The following is a 19,669-nucleotide window of genomic DNA, read 5'->3' on the forward strand; positions in this document are numbered from 1 at the left end:
TATTCTATAATGAAAAATATTGACTTGTTACATCACTGAGACCAAATTCTTCTGGATACTCGATACCTTCTCTGAGATGCAAATGGATTATAACCACATATGTGTTAGGTTTGAATGAAGCTTTGTTCATAAGTTTCTTTCTCTCCATCTACTCTTTAAATGTTGGTGTTCTTCAACATTCCACAGAGAAACACTGCTATAATGGATTCCTGCAAGGAATCCTAAAGGATTCCTGTAAGGACCTCCTGGGGGTGCACCTCCTTTCTAGATTCTGAGCACCCCCACCAAGAAATATGAAGTTCTTTATAATCTTATGATAGCCTTCACATGGTCTTCCCTTCACTATGCCATTGAGACTTCTGGACATGGCTTAGGATCTGAGGTCAGAGGACCTAGTTTTGAATTCTGCTTTTAGCATCTCTAGGGGGCAAGTTCAGAGTCTGTTCTCCCACTTATTGAATAAATATTACAATGATGCCAAGTTCTCTCAGCTTGTCTTCAGGGGTTAATGAAATTACTCAAGGGAACTATATGAACTTGAAAGCACTGTAAATGTGTTGGCAGTAATTATTACTAGTCACTACGTTTTATGTCAACAGACTCATTTTAGGAGGAAAATATAACAAAAGTCAGTCACACACAAGGAGAGAGAGAGGCAGAGACTACTATCAGCAAAGCCATTGGTTGAACACCCTTCCTTCACTACCTACCTCCCAGGCTCTGGGGTAACAAATAATTCTATTATCTTGACCCTTTTATACACCATCTCGAAACAAATTCCTTTTCTAAGATTCAGCCTTCTTGATAGAATTTTGAATTTTTTTTCAAGAAATACTGCTTATTTCTGGGGATCCCTCAGGCTCCCCTCCCCACTCTTATCTTTCCTTTCTCTATCAGGTTGTAGTTTAGTGTTCCAAATCTGGGGGAAAAAGAAACTACAAGAAAATCCTACCCGTGGTTCTACAGGGTAAGCTGAGAGACTTCGACTGCCTTGGGAAGAAATGCCTGCCTTTGGGTCAAGGGACTTTGATTTCTTAAGAAGCAACAGTATACACTTCAAAATTCTTGCCTGATTTCTTAAAAACAACTCTTGTTCATTGGAGCTTGGGTTTCTTCTTTCTTAGGTTGTGCCGAAACAGGAAGCATCAGTGTCCTCACTATGACGGTGTGATATTTACTAAGACAAATTATGAGAATTCAGAAATAAAATGGCCCTACCAGAGCTCTTACAGGAATGAGTACCCAAGGATTACATAATTCTCCAAGGAATGTACCTTTGTCTGTTTCCTAATGATGACTGATTAGGACCCAACTCCCTGAAGTGACATGTTAATTTATAGATTTTTGTTTGGTAACATTGCAAATGATGTCTGCATGGATACTGCCCCCCTCCCCAAGCTCTATTTGTATTGCCAGGTAGGAAATTATTCATTTTTTAAATTATTTTAAGATTTGATTTGTGTGGAATCAGAAAAGACCCCGAATAGCCAGGGGAATATTAAAAAAGAAAACCAGAGCTGGGGGCATCACAATGCTAGATTTCAGGTTGTACTACAAAGCTGTGGTCATCAAGACAGTGTGGTACTGGCACAAAAACAGACACATAGATCAATGGAACAGAATAGAGAATCCAGAAGTGGACCCTCAACTTTATGGTCAACTAATATTCGAAAAAGGAGGAAAGACTATCCACTGGAAAAAAGTCTCTTCATTTTTTAATTGAAGTACAATTAACCTACAATGTTGTATTAGTTGCCAATATAGAATATATAGATTTGATGATTCTATATATTACTCAGTGTTCACCACGGTAAGTGTAAGCCACATCTGTTACCACACAATGCTATTACAATATTATTGACCATTTTCCCGAGCTGTGCTTTTCATTTCCACCATTTACTTATTTTATAACTGGAAATTTGTACCTCCATCTTTTTTTGCCAATCCCCCCAGCCACCTCTGCTCTGGCAACCACTAGTTATTCCCTGTATTTAAGGGTCTGTTTTTTTTTTTTTTTTTGTTAGCTTCCACGTACAAGTTAAATCATATGAAATTTGTCTTTCTCAGTCTGATTTATTTCACTTAGCATAACACTCTCTAGGTCATCCATGTTGTCACAAATGGCAAGATCTCACTTTCTTGTATGGCTGAGTGTGTGTGCATGTGTGCTCATACACACATGTACATACAGACACATGTTTTTCCTTCAGATAGCAAATTTATTATTTTTTAACAAGTTTTTAATTCCAGTGTAGTTAATACACAGTGTTAGAGTAGTTTCAGGTATATAATATAGTGATTCAACACTTCCATATAACACCTAGTGCTCATCGCAAGTGTATTCCTTAATCTCCATCACCTAACTCACCCATCCTCCACCCACTTTTCCGCTGGTGTTGCCATCAGTTTGTTCTCTATATTTAAGAGTCTATTTCTTAGTTTGTCTCTTTTTCCCTTGATCATTTGTTTTTTAAATTCCACAAGTGAGTGAAATCCTATGGCATTTGTCTTTCTCTGAGTGACTTATTTTACTTAGCATTATAATCTCTAGCTCCATTTATGTTGCTGCAGATAGCAAGATTTTATTCTTTTTAATGGCTGAATAATACTCCATTGTGTGTGTGTGTGTATCCATCTAAAAATTATCACTTTGGTTTCTTGAATACCTTGGCTATTGTAAATAATGTTGCAATAAACATACGGGTACATAAATCTTTTTTAATTAGCATTTTTGTATTCTTTGGGCAAATACTCAGTAGTGGGATTACTAGATTATGTGGTATTTCTAAAATTTTGAGGAAACTCCCTACTGTTGTCCACAGTGGTTGCACAAATTTACATTCCCACTGCAGTGTGTGAGGGTTCTCTTTTCTTTACATCCTCACCAACACTTGTTACAATTTCTTGTTTCTTGACTGGTGTCAAGTTCTTGAGAGCCATTCTCAAGTGTAGGGGAATATCTCATTGTGGTTTTGGTTTGCATTTCCCTGATGATTAGTGATGCTGAACACCTTTTCACACATCTGTTGGCCATCTGTCTGTCTTCTTTGGAAAAATGTCTATTCAGATCCTCTGCTCATTTTTTAAAAATTGTACTGTATTTTTGGTGTTGAGTTGTATAAGTTATTTATATATTTTAGATATTAAGCCCTTATCAATACATTTGCAAATATCTTTTCCTATTCATTAGGTTGCTTTTTTATTTTGTTGGTTTCTTTTACTGTGAAAAAGTTTTTCATTTTGGTGAAGTCCCAATACAGTGTATTTTTGCTGTTGTTTCTTGTGCCTGAAGGACATATCCATAAATATGTTGCTGAGAGTACCTTTCAAGAGATCAATGATTATGTTTTCATAAAAGGTCTCACATTTAGGTCTTTAATCCCTGTTGAGTTTCTGTGTGGTGTAAGAAAGTGGTCCTGTTTCATTCTTTGGCAGGCAGCTGTCCAATTTTCCCAGCACCGTTTGTTGAAGAGATGGTCTTTTCTTCATTTTATATTCTTGCTTCCTTTGTCATAGATTAACTGACCAAATAGATGTTGGTTTATTTCTGGGGTTTCTATCTTGTTCCATTGATCTATGTGTCTATTTTTATGCCAGCACTATGCCGTTTTGATTACCTCTGTAGTAAATCTTGAAATCTGGGATTGTAATACCTTCAGCTTTTGTTCTTCTTTCTCAAGATTGCTTTGGCTATTCAGGGTCTTTTGTGGTTCCATACAAGTTTTAGGATTAGGATTATTTTTTGTAGTTCTGTGAAAAATGCTCTTGGTATTTTGACAGGGATTGCAATGAATCTGTAAATTACTTTGGGTAGTATGAAGACCTTAGCCATATTCTTCCAATCCATGAACATGGTGTATCTTTCTACTTGTTCATATCATCTTCAATTTCTTTCATCAGTGTCTTATAGTTTTCAAAATACAGGTCTTTCACTTCCTTGATTAAATTTATTTATAGGTATTTTATTCTTTTTGGTGCAATTACAAATGGGATTGTCTTCTTAATTTCTCTTTCTGATACTTCATTATTAGTATATAGAAATGCAACAGATTTCTGTATATTAATTTTGTATCCTGAAACTTCACTGAATTCATTTATCAATTTCACTAGGTTTTGGGTGAAGTCTTTAGCATTTTCTACGTATAGTATCATGTCATCTGCAAATAGTCCTTTTTTTTACTTCTTCCTTACCAATTTGGATGTCTTTTCTTTTTCTTATGCGATTGCTACAGCTAGGATCTAATATTATGTTGAATAAAAGTGGTGAGAGGGGATCCCTGGGTGGCGCAGCGGTTTAGCGCCTGCCTTTGGCCCAGGGCGCGATCCTGGAGACCCGGGATCGAATCCCACGTCAGGCTCCCGGTGCATGGAGCCTGCTTCTCCTTCTGCCTGTGTCTCTGCCTCTCTCTCTCTCTCTGTGACTATCATAAAAAAAAAAAAAAAAGTGGTGAGAGTGGACATTTTTGTCTTGTTTTTGATCTTAGAGGAAGAGTTCTCAGTTTTCATTATTGTGTATGATGTCCATTGTGGATTCATCATAGATGGCTTTAGTAATGTTGAAGTATGTTCCCTCTAACCCTACATTGTGGAGAAGTTTTAACATGAATGGGTGTTGTAGTTTGTCAAATGCTTTTTCTGCATCTGTTGAGATGATCATGTTTTTTTTTTTTTTATCCTTCCTCTTGTTTATGTGATATATTGATTTGTGAATATTGAACCACACTTGCATCTCTGGAATAAATTCCACTTGATCATGCTAAATGATTTTTTAAAATTGTTGAGGATTTTTGCATCTGTGTTCATCAGCGATACTGGCTTGTAGTTTTCTTCTTATATAATATCTTTGTCTGACTCTAGGATCAAAGTAATGCTGGCCTCATAGATGAATTTACAAGTTTTCTGGGGTTTTTTGGGGAATAATTTGAGAAGGATAGGTATTAGCTTTTATTTAAGTGTTTTGTAGAATTTAATTGTGAATACATCTGGTCCTTGATTTTGGTTTGCTGGGAGTTTTTGACTGCTGATTTAATTTCATTACTAGTAATTTGTTCAGATTTTCTGTGTCTTCTTGATTTAGTTTTGGAAAATTGTATGTTTCTTGGAATTAATCCATTTCTTCCAGATTGTCCAATAGGTTGGCAGATATTTTTCAACATTTTCTTATAATTCTTTGTATTTCTGACTTTAGCCAGACTTATCAAGAAAAGAAAGACTCAAAGATTTATCAGTTTATCTTTTCAAAGAACCAGGTCTTGGTTTCACTGATCTCTACTTTTTAATTTCTTTCTACCAGCTTTGGACTCTGTTCTTTTTTTAGTTCCTTTAAGTGTAAGGCTAGGTTCATTACACAATATTTTCCTTGTTTCTTGAGGTAGGCCTATAGCACTATCAATTTCCCTCTTAGAACTGCTTTTGCTGATTCCCAAAGATTTTGGATTGTTGTCTTCATTTGTCTCCATACATTCTTTATTTCATCTTTTGTTTTCACTGATCCATTGGTTAATTAGTAGCTTGTTGTTTAACCTCTGTGTATTTTTTTTCCATTTTTCTCTTGATTTCTACTTTCATATCATTTAAGAAAACATACTTGATATGACTTCAATCTTCAAAAATAAGTGAGACTTATTTTATGGCCTAAAATGTTATGTATCCCAGAGAATATTTCATGTGCACTTGAAAAGAAAGTGTATTGCTACCCGAGCTACTGTTTTTTGTTTTTTGTGTGTTTTTTTCTTTTTTTTTTTTGCATTCCATATGCATGTTTTTTCATCCCTTCACTTTCAGTCTGTATGTGTTGTTAAGTCTGAAGTGGATTTCTTGTAGGCAGCATATAGATCAATATTATTTTCTGACTCATTCACTGTATATCTTTTGATTGGAGCATTTAGTTTGTTTACATTTAAAGTAATTATCATAGATAGGTACTTATTGCCATTTTGTTAATTGTATTCTGGTGGTTTTTATAGTTCTTCTTGATTCCTTCATTTTTCTCTGGCTATCTTTCCTTGTGGGTTTATGATCTGCCTTAGTGATATTGTTGGATTCCTTTATTTTTTGTGTATATTACAGGCTTCTAATTTGTGGTTATCATTGGCTTATATACTGAGTTGATGGTTGCTTATGTTCAAACACATTGTAAAACTCCATGTTTTATGTATATGATGTTTTATTTTACATTTTGTTATTTTGTGTCTCCCTTGGCTAATTTTTCTAGATATTGATTGCACTACTTTGTGTTTTAAACTCTACACTGGCTTTATAAGGGATTAATCTATATTTACTCTGTTTGCATCTACCTGTAAAATTTTTTCCTTTTATTTTTTTTTTCTAGTGATGGCCTATTCTTTTCACTTAAATAATTTCCTTTAACATTTAAGGCTGAGTTGGTGGGATGAAATCTTTTAACTTCTCTTTGTCAAGAAAACACTTTTCCTCTGTTTTGAATGATACCCTTTCTGGGTAGAGTATTCTTGGTTGTAGGTTTTTTTGTTTGAATATAGCATGCTACTCTCCTCTGGCCTGCAAAGTTTCTGCTGAAAAATCAACTGATAGCCTTCTTGGGTTTCCCTTGTATATACCTTTTTGCTTCTCTCTTGCTGCTTTTAAAATTCTCTCTTTATCACTACCTTTGCCATTTTAATTATTGTGTGTCTTGGTTTGGATCTCTTTGGGTTCATCTTGTTAGGGGTTCGTTGTTCTTCCTGGACCTGAATGTTTGCTTCTTTCCCCAAGTTAAGGAAGCTTTTAGCTATTATTTCTTCAAATAAGTTTTTTGCCCCTTTTCTCTCTCTCTTCTCCTTCTGGGACCCCTATAATGTGCACATTACTATGCTTGATGGTGTTCCAGAGTTCACTTAATCTATTCTCAGTTTTTACTCTTTTTTTCTTGTTGTTCAGCTGGATTGGGTTGTTTTCTATTACCTTGTCTTCTACATTACTGATCTGTCCTGCATCTTCTGATCTACTTTGATTCCATTTATTTCTATTTCAATTCTGAAATTCATCAGGTTTGTTTTGTTTTGTTTACATTTTCTTTCTCTTTGTTGAAGGTCTCACTGAGATCCACTGCTCTTTTCTCAAATCTAGTATCTCAGTGAACATTATTTTGAGTTCTTTATCAGGCATATTTTTTATTTCCATTTCATTTGCCATATATTCCTGTCTCCTCATTTTGTCCATATATATATGGACAAATATATATATATATATATATATATATATTTTATATGTATTTTTTTTTTTTAATGTAGTAGGACAGTCAGCTATGTCTCCTGGTCTTGAAAGTAGTGGCCTTGTGAAAGAGGTCCTGAGGTGTTCTACAGTGCAACCCCCCCACTGGTTACCAGAACCAGACATTCCTGGGTGTGTCCCCTGTGTGGGCTCTCTGTGCTCCCATATTGTGACTAAGTTGCAACTACCTTCAGCCCAGCCAGCCACAATGATCCACTTTGTGGATGGTGTCTTGGGTAGGTTGAAGCCTGTCTGAAGCAATGATAGGCTTAGTGAGTTGGGCCAGCAGTAAGCTTAGCTGTCTGCAATTGTCCTTCTAACAGAACCGCAGGTACCCTGAAGGGCAGGCCTTACTTCTTGCATATCCAACTATGAGGTTCCACTGCAGGGACTGCAAGTATGCTATTATGTGAGCTTGTCTCCTCCCTCCCTATGGCATGAGTTACTCTGAAGAGACACCTTCAAAGCAGATATGTTGGGGCACGAGCCAGTTTGAAGGGAGGATTGCTGAGTTGAGTTGGACAGGGAAGGGCACACAGCTACAGCAAAGCAGATGATGAGTGTTAACTACCTCTCACAAACATCCAGCTATATAGGGCTTGGAGAGGGGGAGAGGAATAGCATGCACCTGCACTTCTGTTTCTAGTGAAATATTCTGTACATCTCTGTCAGATATATTGGCAGATTAGTCAATATATCTCCTTCATATCAAACTGCTGCCTCTGCGTTATTTAGTATGCTGGATCTTTAAGGGTGATGGGGACTCAGTTTCTTATTGCCTCAGGCTCTCCTAGAACTAAGTCCCATTGGAATTAATATCTCCTGTTTTCTAAAGCCAGACATTGTGGGGATTCAACTTCCTTCTCCATGTTTGTGATTTCCCTGCTGGTAGTAGTTAGTGGACCAGGGGTTTGGTTTCCAACTATGTCTCCCTCCTTCCTGCCCTTTTCAAAGTGGCCTTCTCCGTACAGTTAACTGTGGCAGGTCTGTTCTTCTAGTCTACAGGTGGCTTTCAGAGTTTTACAAATGTAGCTGTTATCTCCATGTGTCTGAGGGACAAGGTGAGTTCAGGATCCTCCTATTCTATCTTCTCAGATCTCTCTGGAAGTTACTCAGTTTTGTCTCTAATTCAGGAAACGGGCTTCATTTTGCCTTTCCTAGTGGACAGTAACACTTGGTAGTCTTTGAATCCATTGATCACTTTGTAGATTTCCCCATTAATGGCCCGGCATTAGTAGTCTTTGACACATGTCTACATGAAAGTCATGTTTTATAAACTTCTTGAGAAGTACACACTGATATGATCCAGGCCTGGCTCCTTTGGTTAGTATGTAGAAAAGAACAGGCTTGGCTGCTATCTTTTGAAAGCGTGCTTATGGAGTTGGCCCAGGGCTAGTATTTGGGAACTTGGATTTCAGGATGGTTTAGGGTTTCCATCACCCTGACCAGAGAGGATCATGGTGCCTAAACTGTACAAACAATATGCTTTATGCTGAACATCTGCTTTCCTTCTAGGAGCCTGGAATTTTGGTATGTTCCAGGCAGAGGGTGTCTTCATGACAACCCCAGCCACTGAGACTCTAAGGAAGTTTCCTGGTAGACCACATTTCACACGTGTTGTGACCAACTGTTGCTGGAGGATTTCTGGGAGAGAACTCTTAGAAGCTAGTGTTGGTTTTCTGTTGACTTTGTCCTATGCACCTTTTCCTGACTTTACTTAGTAGCTAAGAGCTTATGAGTGCAACTATATAATAAGTCTTGTGGGTCCTCCTAGCAAATCACTGAATCTAGGGATGGACTTGAGAACTTCCTGACAGTTACAAGCATTTTTACATAAATTATTTTTTATAAAAATTGTTATAAATTCATTTTTATAATTCTAACATGTTCTCGTAAAAACTGGTCAGATTCTGTTTGATATAACCAAGGCCACACTTTCTCTCCTTATGTCATTTAAATGAAAACCTTACATTTCCTCTCTAAAACCCAAATATTTGAAATCAACTCACTGGTGTCTGGGTATGATCCATCAGGGCAGTGGATAACACAACTGTTGATTTCTTCATTTAGGAAGTATCCATATTTACAGGACAGGCATTGGTCAGCATGGCTCCCAAAGCAGGACTCACAGTTGAGGGCACACTTTCTGCATCGCTTCTTGTCAGCATGGTAGTGGCCAGAGGGGCAGCTGGAGACACAGATCCTGCATTGTGGAATGATAAGAAAGAAGGGAAGCATCACCAGAGATGGAGTCTTCAGCACTATTGGAGGCACTCAACCAACAACAGTCTAACATCTCAAAATCCTTTATAAACCATGAAAGTAACACCATATCTGAAGAGCCAAATTCTGTTGGTTGAAGCCTTTTCCTGTGTAGGGCACTGAAGTAGCAAGGCAGCCACACCAACCAAGTCCACTAAGTAAGGCATGTCTTAGTTTGAACCAATTCCGGTTTGGGTCCAGCTCTTCATTAAAGGGGATGATGTTTAGAAACTGAGTCTCAAGAGGAAGGTTGTGGTCTGGGATTGAAGGGAAACTATGTGGGAACTCTGATTTTATACAAAAAGGTTGCTAATGAGGGTTCACTTCTGTTTTTGTGTGTTGTCATATGGATCCCGTGTGCTATTGTCTAACTTGATGTAAATAAACTTGGTTGGTTATGATAAACTTAAATAAATTGTTTGTCCATAACTGAAGAACAGCACTTTGTTTATTCATTCAACAAATATTTACTGAGTACCAAGGAAAATGTCAGGCATTTTGCGGGTCTAGGCGATGAGAGATCCTGCAGGAGCCAAGGGCCCTTCCTTTAAGGCACTGAAATTCCAGCATGGATGTAAACAGGAACTAGAATAGAACATGTCTGGGTCTGTCTGGATGACTGAAGTGTGGACTCTCTGCAGGTCAGCTACTATAGTAAGTTTTTCCTGAAGGGGGACAAAGAGGGGGGTAGGGCTGTGAGAGAGGCCTGGGGCAGATAGTCTCTGACTTGCCATCACTCTCCCAGGGTCCTCCCTGTGGACAGATTTGCACAACTTGGGGCACAAGCCAGGGGCTTAGAGATAACGGTGTCCCAGCAGGTCCACCTCACTGCCCAGCATGGAAGAGTGAGGATAAGTAAGGCCCAGCACCTCTGAAACATGGGAATGTGGGAAAGCAGTCACTGGGCTGTATGCTGACAGTTTCATGAAAAGCAAACCTAGCTCTAGCATCCGACGTCCATGGAATGGAAAAGTCTAGAGGGGGAAGACCTGTCCTATGTGGAGCTGGTTCCTCCCCACCGCCCTTCCAAATGTGAGATAAGACAGCTGCAGCTTGATAGCCTATAGGTACATTTTCTGTTCTATGACTCAGTATCGGTTTCAGCATTTGGAATGACACCAGGAGGTGGTGGGCTAGTGCGGCATCATCTTTTCTGTGCTTTGGTCCTGGTGGGAGAACATTAGCAGATACGGCTCCAGCACACCCGTGGGAACACCCAGGGCATGCTACAGGGATCGGATCAGGCTCCTCTTTACCTGGTATTGTTTTTCAGCTTGTAGTAGTAGTTCAAACAGTCATTGCAGTGGTCTGGTCCTGGCCCGTCACAGCCAACCTCACTACACTCAGGGTCACAGGGACCTTTTCAAAAAAATAAAAAATTTAAAACAACACTTAGAAAAAACGATTTTAAAGCAGGTCAGTTTTACTTTGAATTTGGTATAAAATAAGACTTTTTTTCTTCCTTAGGCAGTAAAAGTTTCTTTAACATGGCTGTAAGCATGGAGACGCACTCTTGACTTCTGGGGGAAAACCTCAATTACTAAGTATCAAGAATGTAAATCCAGTCATGGCCCGGTTTTCAAAAAAAAGCACATATGGCTGCCTTGTGGGAGATAACAAATATCTCAGAATTCAAATGAACAATGCCATTGTAGCAAAAAGCAACTGACTGCAATTAAATATGCATAATGATAAAAATGTTGGATTTATAAAAAATGAGAAGTTAAGCTGTTGACAGAAAAGAGAAAAAGTTTATTATTCAAAGCCTGGACCAGATTGTCTGGCTTGCCCAAGGTCATTAAAACCACTGAATACCTCTGAGATACTATAGCCAGCAAGAAACATCATTATGGCATCTGGTGCAAGCTTATCAGTATCTGGTCTTGGATTACAAAGCAGGTACTTAAGGCACAGATAATAGATTTAAAATTGTGTCCTGCCCACAGACCAGTGGGCAACTCCACAAAAGACAACTAGACATAAATTTTTAAAAATGCAAGCAAGCTTAAGGAATTCCAGACCTATAGGATGATGGTTGCTAATCTCTCATGACATATTCTTTGGTATGGAGTTAGGGAGAATGCACAGGCAGGAAGAAAAAATGCCAGAAAGATGGAGATTTTTATAATTGATGAAAAGCCTTCTAATTACAAGGGCTAGAGCTTTTGCTTGCTTGAACTCTCTTTTCCCTCGTTCTCCATATCTTAGGACATTGGGTCTTATAATCTTGGAGCTCTTTGCTGTGGAAAACTCACATGATTTTAACTAGCAATAAACATACTGCACAGAATGTACAAACAGTAAGTTGACAGGTCAGAAATGTCTGATCCATAATTATTTGAATCAAAAGGATTTACTGTTAAACCTCGACCTCCTTTAGTCATTACAAGACTCTGTTCTACAGTTACTAAGCCAGAACATAAAATGGTAGAACCTGGGAGGAATGACTTAGACAAAAATATTGTATTCAAACACCCTCATTTATGCAGTGTGAAAACACACTTTCCAAGAGTTAGAGTGGCTTGTCCAGAATCATACAGATAGGAGCATGAGGATTAACATGGGTCCCTCTTCTTAGTCCACATCCCCTACACACAGGGGAAGTAAATGAGGTACTAGTGATGAGCTTTCAAAATGAATGCAGACTGGAGATAGACATACTTCCAATGAATCACAAGTCATGTGACAGCACTGTTTCTCTTTGTTCTCTAAGCCTTAAAGCGGACCTCTAAATTAAATTCCACAGTGACTGTAACTTGGGACCTTTTAGCTCTCTGCTGTGATACAGCAGGAGAGGGTGTATGTAAGGGTTGATGCCCAGCCAGCCGTGGGTCCTATGGCCCCCGGAATTTGATGAAACAGTAGAGGTATCTGGTTATGCTGATACCATCAGTGCCTCTAGCCAAGCTGACTTCTTCATGAAGGTGAAAATCACAGCTCTGAAGAAAAGGAATCATGGGTGGCCCTAAATTTTCACCAGATGATTTCTGCAATTAACCCCCACAACTTATTCTTTATACGTGCCAAAGGGCTCCGTATGGCAAGTTCACATGCTGTGCTATTTCTTTTGTAATCTTAAACTGTCCCAGATGCAGTTGAGCATTTTAGGTTGCAGGGTAATAATGGAATAATTGTCTTTGTTCTCACACAAGTGTCCGTGTGGACATTTCGGAGATGTAATGAGAAAAACCACAGGGATATGTAACCATTTGTTCAGAATTTTAACATTATCAAAATGTGGATTGGAAACATAGCATAAGGCATACAGCAACAGGTTATTATTATGCTCAGTTTATGTTTGTGGATACCCTTTCTCCTATCAGAGAAGATGAAATGGTTTGCTAGTTATAAGGTGAATAGTAATATTATAAGCTCAAAACCAAGTAAGACAAAATCTAACACAGTCAAGCTCTGGTTGGCTCAACTGGTTTAAATTATTCAAGCTTACGATGGCCTCTAGGATACTACCTGTTTAGAATAAAAGCAACCATGTGCATGTTTAAGATATTCTGTTAGGGTGATTAATGAAGTACTTTAGTATCTAGAAAAAGAATACAATTCTCATCTAAAGGCACATTAAATTGCTATTTACAAATAGTTTTCTCTTGGGAGCAGCTTTGTTCATTAAGTATTATATTGTATCCCAGGAGAACTGAATGTTCCTTTGAGTGAGTCAATGCAATGAGACAGAAATCCAGAGCTATACTTTGAAGTAGGGAAAAAAAATTGCAGATGATATGGGTATAATACCTAAACTGCTCCAGAAAATCAACTCTTAAACATAATAATTAGAAGGTTGAGCAGAATGGCCAGTTAGAAGATAAAGATGCAACCACCAATAGATTTCCTGGATACCAGCATATACTAGTTGGAAAATATGGCATCTTTACCATTATAATAGCAACAAGACCCCAAAATAAATAGGAATAACACTGAGAAGAATACAACAAAAAAATTAAAAGATTTCAATAAAATTTTAGGGGACATGATCTGTGTTTTGGATGGAAAGAGTATATATTGTAAAAACAATTCTCACCTAAATAATTCTTCCTATGAGGTTGCGTGTAAATTCATGTTAAATGCCAATGTGATCTTTATAAGCGGAGTTAAGAATTGTTATGAAAACAAGAAGATGTTCAACAGAATTTATTCTATTGTTATAAAGGAAAGCTCCTGGGGTATCTGGGTGGCTCAGTCAGTTAAGCCTCTGCCTTTGGCTCAGGTCATGATCCTGGGTCCTGGGACTGAACCCTGTGTCAGGCTTTCTGCTGAGTGGGGAGTCTGCTTCTCCCTCTCAAATAAAATATTAAAAAAAAAAAGGGAAGATCCTAAGCTAGTAAAAGAAGGGATGATAATTCAGTCAATAATGTTAGTCTCTTTCAAAAATAAAGACATATTTCATCCTATGTCTCATAAACCAAAGTAAGTTCCATATGGATTAACAAATGTAAAAATCAAAGATTAGAAAAAAATGGATATGGATACTTAGTTGATTTTAAAGAATAAAACTTTTTTTTTTTTAAAGGAGAGCAAGTGAGATCTGAAACTATAAACCCTACCCTCCAATTTTCTTTTTCCATTAAAACAACACAAAAGCTACATTTTGGAAGCAAGCAATAACTGAGAAAATGTTTTCAGCAAACATTGTTCCTCCCCCAACTTATCTGTGGGGGATATGTTCCAAGAACCTCAATGGATGCTTGATACTATGTTTAATTTTTAAACTAGGCACAGTAAGAAGCTAACAATATAGAACAATCAAATCAATACACTACAATAAAAGGATGTGAATGTAGTCTATATATCTTGTATGGTACTTCTTGTGACAATGTGAGACGATACAATGCCTATATGGTGAGACAAAGTAAGGGGAATGATGTGGGTATGGTAATGTAGCATTAAGCTGCTAATGACCTGATGATCTATCAGATGGAGGATCACTGGCTTCCTTACCCTTAACAATGGGATGCTACTGAGTAGTAGTAGTAATACTACTAGGAAACCTTAGGTTAGGGGGATGAAACTGGATAAAGCGGAACTACTATATGGAAAAATGTGAGACAATAAAATACAGAGTTCTTAAAAATAGATAAGAGAATTGGTGTTAATTTGAATAGAAAAATAGGTAAAATGCGATTATGTTTAATTCCTAGAACTATAGAGGAAAAATAACTTTTTAATAAAGCTATAAAAATTAATTTAATTTTTTTTACTTTTTTCTTTCTAATTTTGGCAGGAATGAGTATAATAAATGCACAGCTGCTCACAGCATAGACTGGTACATCTTTTTGGGAAAGGAATGTGACCTAATTGTCCAAGCCCTCAAACTGTTTATTTCCTTTGATATAATAGTTCTCAGAACTCCATTCTACAGAAATAATTAAAGATATAAAGACTGATAAAATAATGATGTTCATCCAAACCTTATTTAAAATAGTGTAAAAACTCTAAGCAACTACAAATCCCAGATTATGTATTAAATACAGTACAATCATAGGATGGACTATTATGCTGTCCTTTAAATATCTGTTGTGAGGATATGTGACAACAGGGAAATATGCTCTTAACCACAAGAGAAAGAAAAATGATGTGAAAACTCTATATAGTATGCTTTTAGATTTGAAGAAAAAACACAGTTTTCTGAATATACACATGCAAATATCTGGGGGGATAGAAAAGAAGATGGAAGAAAATCTATTAGAATATGGGTAGAAGTTGATCTCTGCATGGTGAGGTGATGCACAAGAGTTCTTTCTTTAGCTCATGTCCCTCGTGGAAGCCAACTCACCTGCATAATCCTCTGTGCCATAGTCATCCGTGGGGTCTTCGACTCGGCTATAGCGGACACGTTCTACTTTAGGAAACTCGTTGGTTGGTGAGTATGGCTGCACAGAGGTGCCATAGAGGACCAAAGACCATTCTTTCAATTTCCCTTGAGAAACAATAATGAAATCATAGCATGACCACACAGTCATTCTTTAACTTTACAATTTCTTTAGCTCCTTCTCATCTAAGAAAAAACAACAGTAGAAGAATTGGGGCAAGCATATTCATATGAAGCATTGCATGAGGCACATAGCTAGAAATGCACATTTTCTACCAGTTGCAGAATTAACAGTTCACATATCACATGTTTACTGAGCACCAACTATAAGATAAGCCTTAATTTAACCAGCATTTATAGGGAGACTGAGACATGAACACCTCTCAGTTGGACCAAAGGCTGAAATTTCAAGGTATGGATATTTAATTTTGCAGAGGCTGTTGTTTTTCTGGATATAAATACCTTATTTGAATTAAAAAAAATTGATGTAATCTGACTTGTTTAAGAAGACAACCATTTTGTTCCAACTGACTGAATTAGTCATTTAATTTTAAGGATACATCACTATTTATGCTATAGACCTGAGCTGTCCAGTGATAGCCCCTAGATACCTTTGAGTATTTAAATTAACTAAAATTTAAAAATTTAGTTCCTCAGTCATACTAACCACATTTTAAGTGCTCAATAGCCATATGTGGCTAGTGGCCACAAATATACAGTATTTCCACCCCTGCAGAATGTTCTAGTGGACAGTGCTACAGTAAAGCATTTTCTGGTCAATGGTACCTTGAGACATGAGGCAAGTGTTCTAACTCCTTTGCAGAGAAGGCTCTCGAACATTTTGCTTTAGTCCTTATTTAGTTTTGTAAAGCTAAAGAAATAAAAACTACTTACAGGTGATTAAGCTTAATAAGATTTACATAAAGAATCAACCATACACAGAAGTGATTAAGATAAAACCATTATAAAGGCGGAAGTATGCTGATAGGAAGCAGGCCTCCCTGAAAGTCCCTCTTCCACTTAGCCAAATACAGAGAGTCCAGACATGGTTGGGGCAAGGGTTCTGCCACAGTCCTGAGAATGGTGAGCTTGAGGTGTCAGCTAAGCCATCTCAACAGTTGGGAGGTATGTACTTGAATTCCCAATATATAGATGAGGGAACAGGCACAGATGCTGATAATACTCATAAAGGCACTAAGACAGACTGCTATTAAAACCCATCTGGGGGGTTGACGACAATGTAGGAAGATTCTGAATCCACCTCTTCCTAGGGACTCACTGAATCTACAGCTACACAGGGAACAATTTCCTCTGAAAAGTCAAAACCAGGGCACTTGGGTGGCTCTGTGGTTGAGCATCTGCCTTTGGCTCAGGGCGTGATCCCAGGGTTCTGGGATCAAGGCCCACATCGGGCTCCCTGCAAGGAACCTGCTTCTCCCTCTGTCTACGTCTCTGCTTTTCTCTCTATGTCTCTCATGAATAAATAAAAATAAAATCTTAAAAAACAAAAACAAAAACAAAAGAAAACCAATAGTAGTTGAGTGGCTCCTACATGGTAGGCACACCACCCCCCCCCCCCGCCCCCGCTGAAAGCAGGTAAGAGAGGCTGAGACACAATCTTGGAATAAACCCCATCCCTGGTCCTGTGACCCTGAATCAGGATTCAAAATCCCAAGTTTCTCTCAAAAAAGCAAAAGGTTTGAACTCCATATTGGGTGCCCCAACTTTGAACACTTGTGCCTGAGATGAGCTCCCCAAACCATCTTGCTTTGAAAACTAATAGACCTTGAGACCCACAAAGCTATAGTGAACTGACTAGTTTTCAAGAGCTTCCAGTGATTGAAAAGCACTGATTTTCTGTGAAAGAGGCTTTTTTCCTTACCTTAACATACAGCTAGGGGCCTCTGAAATACTCTCCCAAGGCAGAGGCTGTTGAGTACCATCTTTGCTCTCTCCCTCAGACTTGCTCCAACTCACTAGTATCTACCAGAAGGAAACTATACCCTTATCCAGCACCCACATTTTTACGGCTGCATCCCAGGGGACACCCTAGGTTGCTGGCACTAGTGGTCAGCAGAACTTCTGTTTACTAGGAACATAGGACTGTAAACAAAATTGACAGATCTATATTTAAATTCACCCAGAAGAAGAGAGAGAATCAAAATTAGAAATGAAAGAGGAGAGGGGCACCGGGGTGACACAGTTAAAAGTTTGACTCTTGATTTCAGCTCAGGTCACGATCTCAGGGTGGTGAGATCAAGCCCCATGCTGGGCGTGGAGCTTGCTTGATTCTCTCTCACCCTCTGCCCCCCTCCCACTCCAAGCAGCTCATTCTCTCTCTTTCTCTCTCAAAAAAAAAAAGACGTGAGGTTATAACTAAAATAAACAACCTAGAAGAAATGGATAAATTGTTAGACCTATACAACTCACTAAGACTGAATCATTAAGAAATAGAAAATCTGAACAAATTACTGGTAAAGATTGGATCAGTAATAAAAAACCTCCCAACAAGGAAATGACTAGAACTATATCTTCTCTGGTCAATTCTACCAAATATTTTTTAAAATATTTTATTTATTTATTCATGAGAGAGACACAGAGGCAGAGACATAGGCAGAGAGAGAAGCAGTCTTCCTGTGGAGAGCCCGTTGCAGGACTTGATCCCTGGCTCAGGTCATGATCCCAGGGGTCTGAGATTAAGCCCCTGCCTCAGGCTCTCTGTTCAGTATGGAATCTGCTTGTCCTTCTCCCTCTGCCCCTCCCTCCAGCTCATGCTCGCTCACTCTCTCTCAAATAAATTAAAAAAGAATCTTAAAAAAGAAATCCACCTAACTCAACATGAATTAAAGATTTGAACATAAGACTTGAAACCATAAAACTCCTGGAAAAAAACATAGGTGGTAAGCTCCTTGCCATCAGTCTTGGTGATAATTTTTTCGGATCGGACCAATTAAAAAGACAAAAAAAGGAGAATAAAGAAGTCAGACTATATAAAACTGTAAAAGACTCTGCACAGCAAAGGAAATCATCAAAAAGATGAAAAGGCAACCAAGAACCTACTGAATGGGAAAGAATATCTGCAAATCACATACCTCATCAGAGTTTAATCTCCAAAACATATAAAGAACTCCTACAACTGAATATCAGAAAAATAATCTGATTAAAACATGGGTAGGGAATATGACTAGACATTTTTCCAAAGAAGACATATACATAATCAATAGGCATGTGAAAAGGTGTTCAACATCCATCAATTAGGGCAATACAAATCAAAACCACAATATCACCTTACACCTATTAGAATGGCTATTACAAAAAAAGACAAGAAATAACAAGTGCTGGTGAAGAAGTGGAGCAAAGGGAACACTCTTGGTGAGAATATAAATCAGTGGAGCTCTGATGGAAAACAGTATGGAGGTTTTCCAAAGTAACAGAACTATTATATGAGTCAGCCATTCTACTTCTGGGTAATTATAGGAAGAAAACAAAAGTATTAACTTATAAAAATCTATGTACTCCCATGTTCAATGCAGTGTTACTTACAATAGTCAAAGATATGGAAACAACCTATGTGTCCTTGATGGATAAAGAATAAAAATGTGGTATTTTTATCAGTGGTAATAATGCAGTAGAATAATATTCAGCCATAAAAAGGAAGGAAATATTGCCATTTGTGAAAACATGGATGCATCTTGAGGGCCTTCTGTGAACTGAAATATCAAAGACAAATACTATGTGATCTCACTTGTATGTTGGCAACTTTCAGGTATACCGATGGAGCATATAACACAAGGGCAATAAAGGAAATCCCATCCATCAGTTACCCTAAAATCTGGCTCTTTAACTTAAGATCAGTTTGGATCTAAAGTTTATCCTTGTGTAGGACTTGGAAGAATGCTGACTCATAGTTGATTACTGCTATTTGTGTCATTTCTGAAGTGTCTCATAAGCCCACTGGCGGCATACTTGTCAGGCAATTCATCTCTTTATGTTTCACTTATTATGTAATCTTATTTCCTCAGAATCTGCCACAATTCACATCAAGTACTGCCATATTTGGGCCATGTTTCCCTTATCATGTTTTCCATTTGCTAAATTACTTAGGAGATTTTGCAGTCAATGATGCAACTTTCTGTTAAGAAATTGTTCTGTGAAAACAGAATGACAAAAATCTATGTTGGTACATGAATGCAATCTGCCCAAGAACGAAAATCCAAGATAGGTCTAATGGGTAACAAAACAAAGCTAACAATTGAAAAAATCCTTCAAAAAATCTTTACTGTGGATCTCTGGTTCAAGATGGTGATGCAGAAGACCCTAAACTTACCTCCTCCATAGACAGAACAAATATAT

At 37.9% G+C, this 19,669-nt stretch overlaps 1 protein-coding gene and 1 long non-coding RNA gene across 5 annotated transcripts in view; one reads left to right on the top strand and one right to left on the bottom strand.

Moving 5' to 3' along the window:
• The window catches only part of PCSK5 (proprotein convertase subtilisin/kexin type 5), a 458,158-nt gene that overhangs the window by 165,108 nt on the left and 273,381 nt on the right, over window positions 1–19,669 (bottom strand). For all 4 annotated transcript variants that reach the window (XM_077906524.1, XM_077906513.1, XM_077906535.1 and 1 more), the window contains exons 14-16: window positions 15,281–15,424; window positions 10,749–10,851; window positions 9,240–9,433 (exon numbers count right to left, since the gene is read on the bottom strand). In XM_077906524.1, the coding sequence (XP_077762650.1) occupies window positions 9,240–9,433; window positions 10,749–10,851; window positions 15,281–15,424 (441 nt within the window). The remainder of the gene's footprint in view (window positions 1–9,239; window positions 9,434–10,748; window positions 10,852–15,280; window positions 15,425–19,669) is intronic.
• The window catches only part of LOC144318970 (uncharacterized), a 75,403-nt gene that overhangs the window by 3,901 nt on the left and 51,833 nt on the right, over window positions 1–19,669 (top strand). The window lies entirely within an intron of this gene.

Source organism: Canis aureus, chromosome 1 (assembly GCF_053574225.1).
Source record: "Canis aureus isolate CA01 chromosome 1, VMU_Caureus_v.1.0, whole genome shotgun sequence".
NCBI classification, from domain to species: domain Eukaryota; kingdom Metazoa; phylum Chordata; class Mammalia; order Carnivora; family Canidae; genus Canis; species Canis aureus.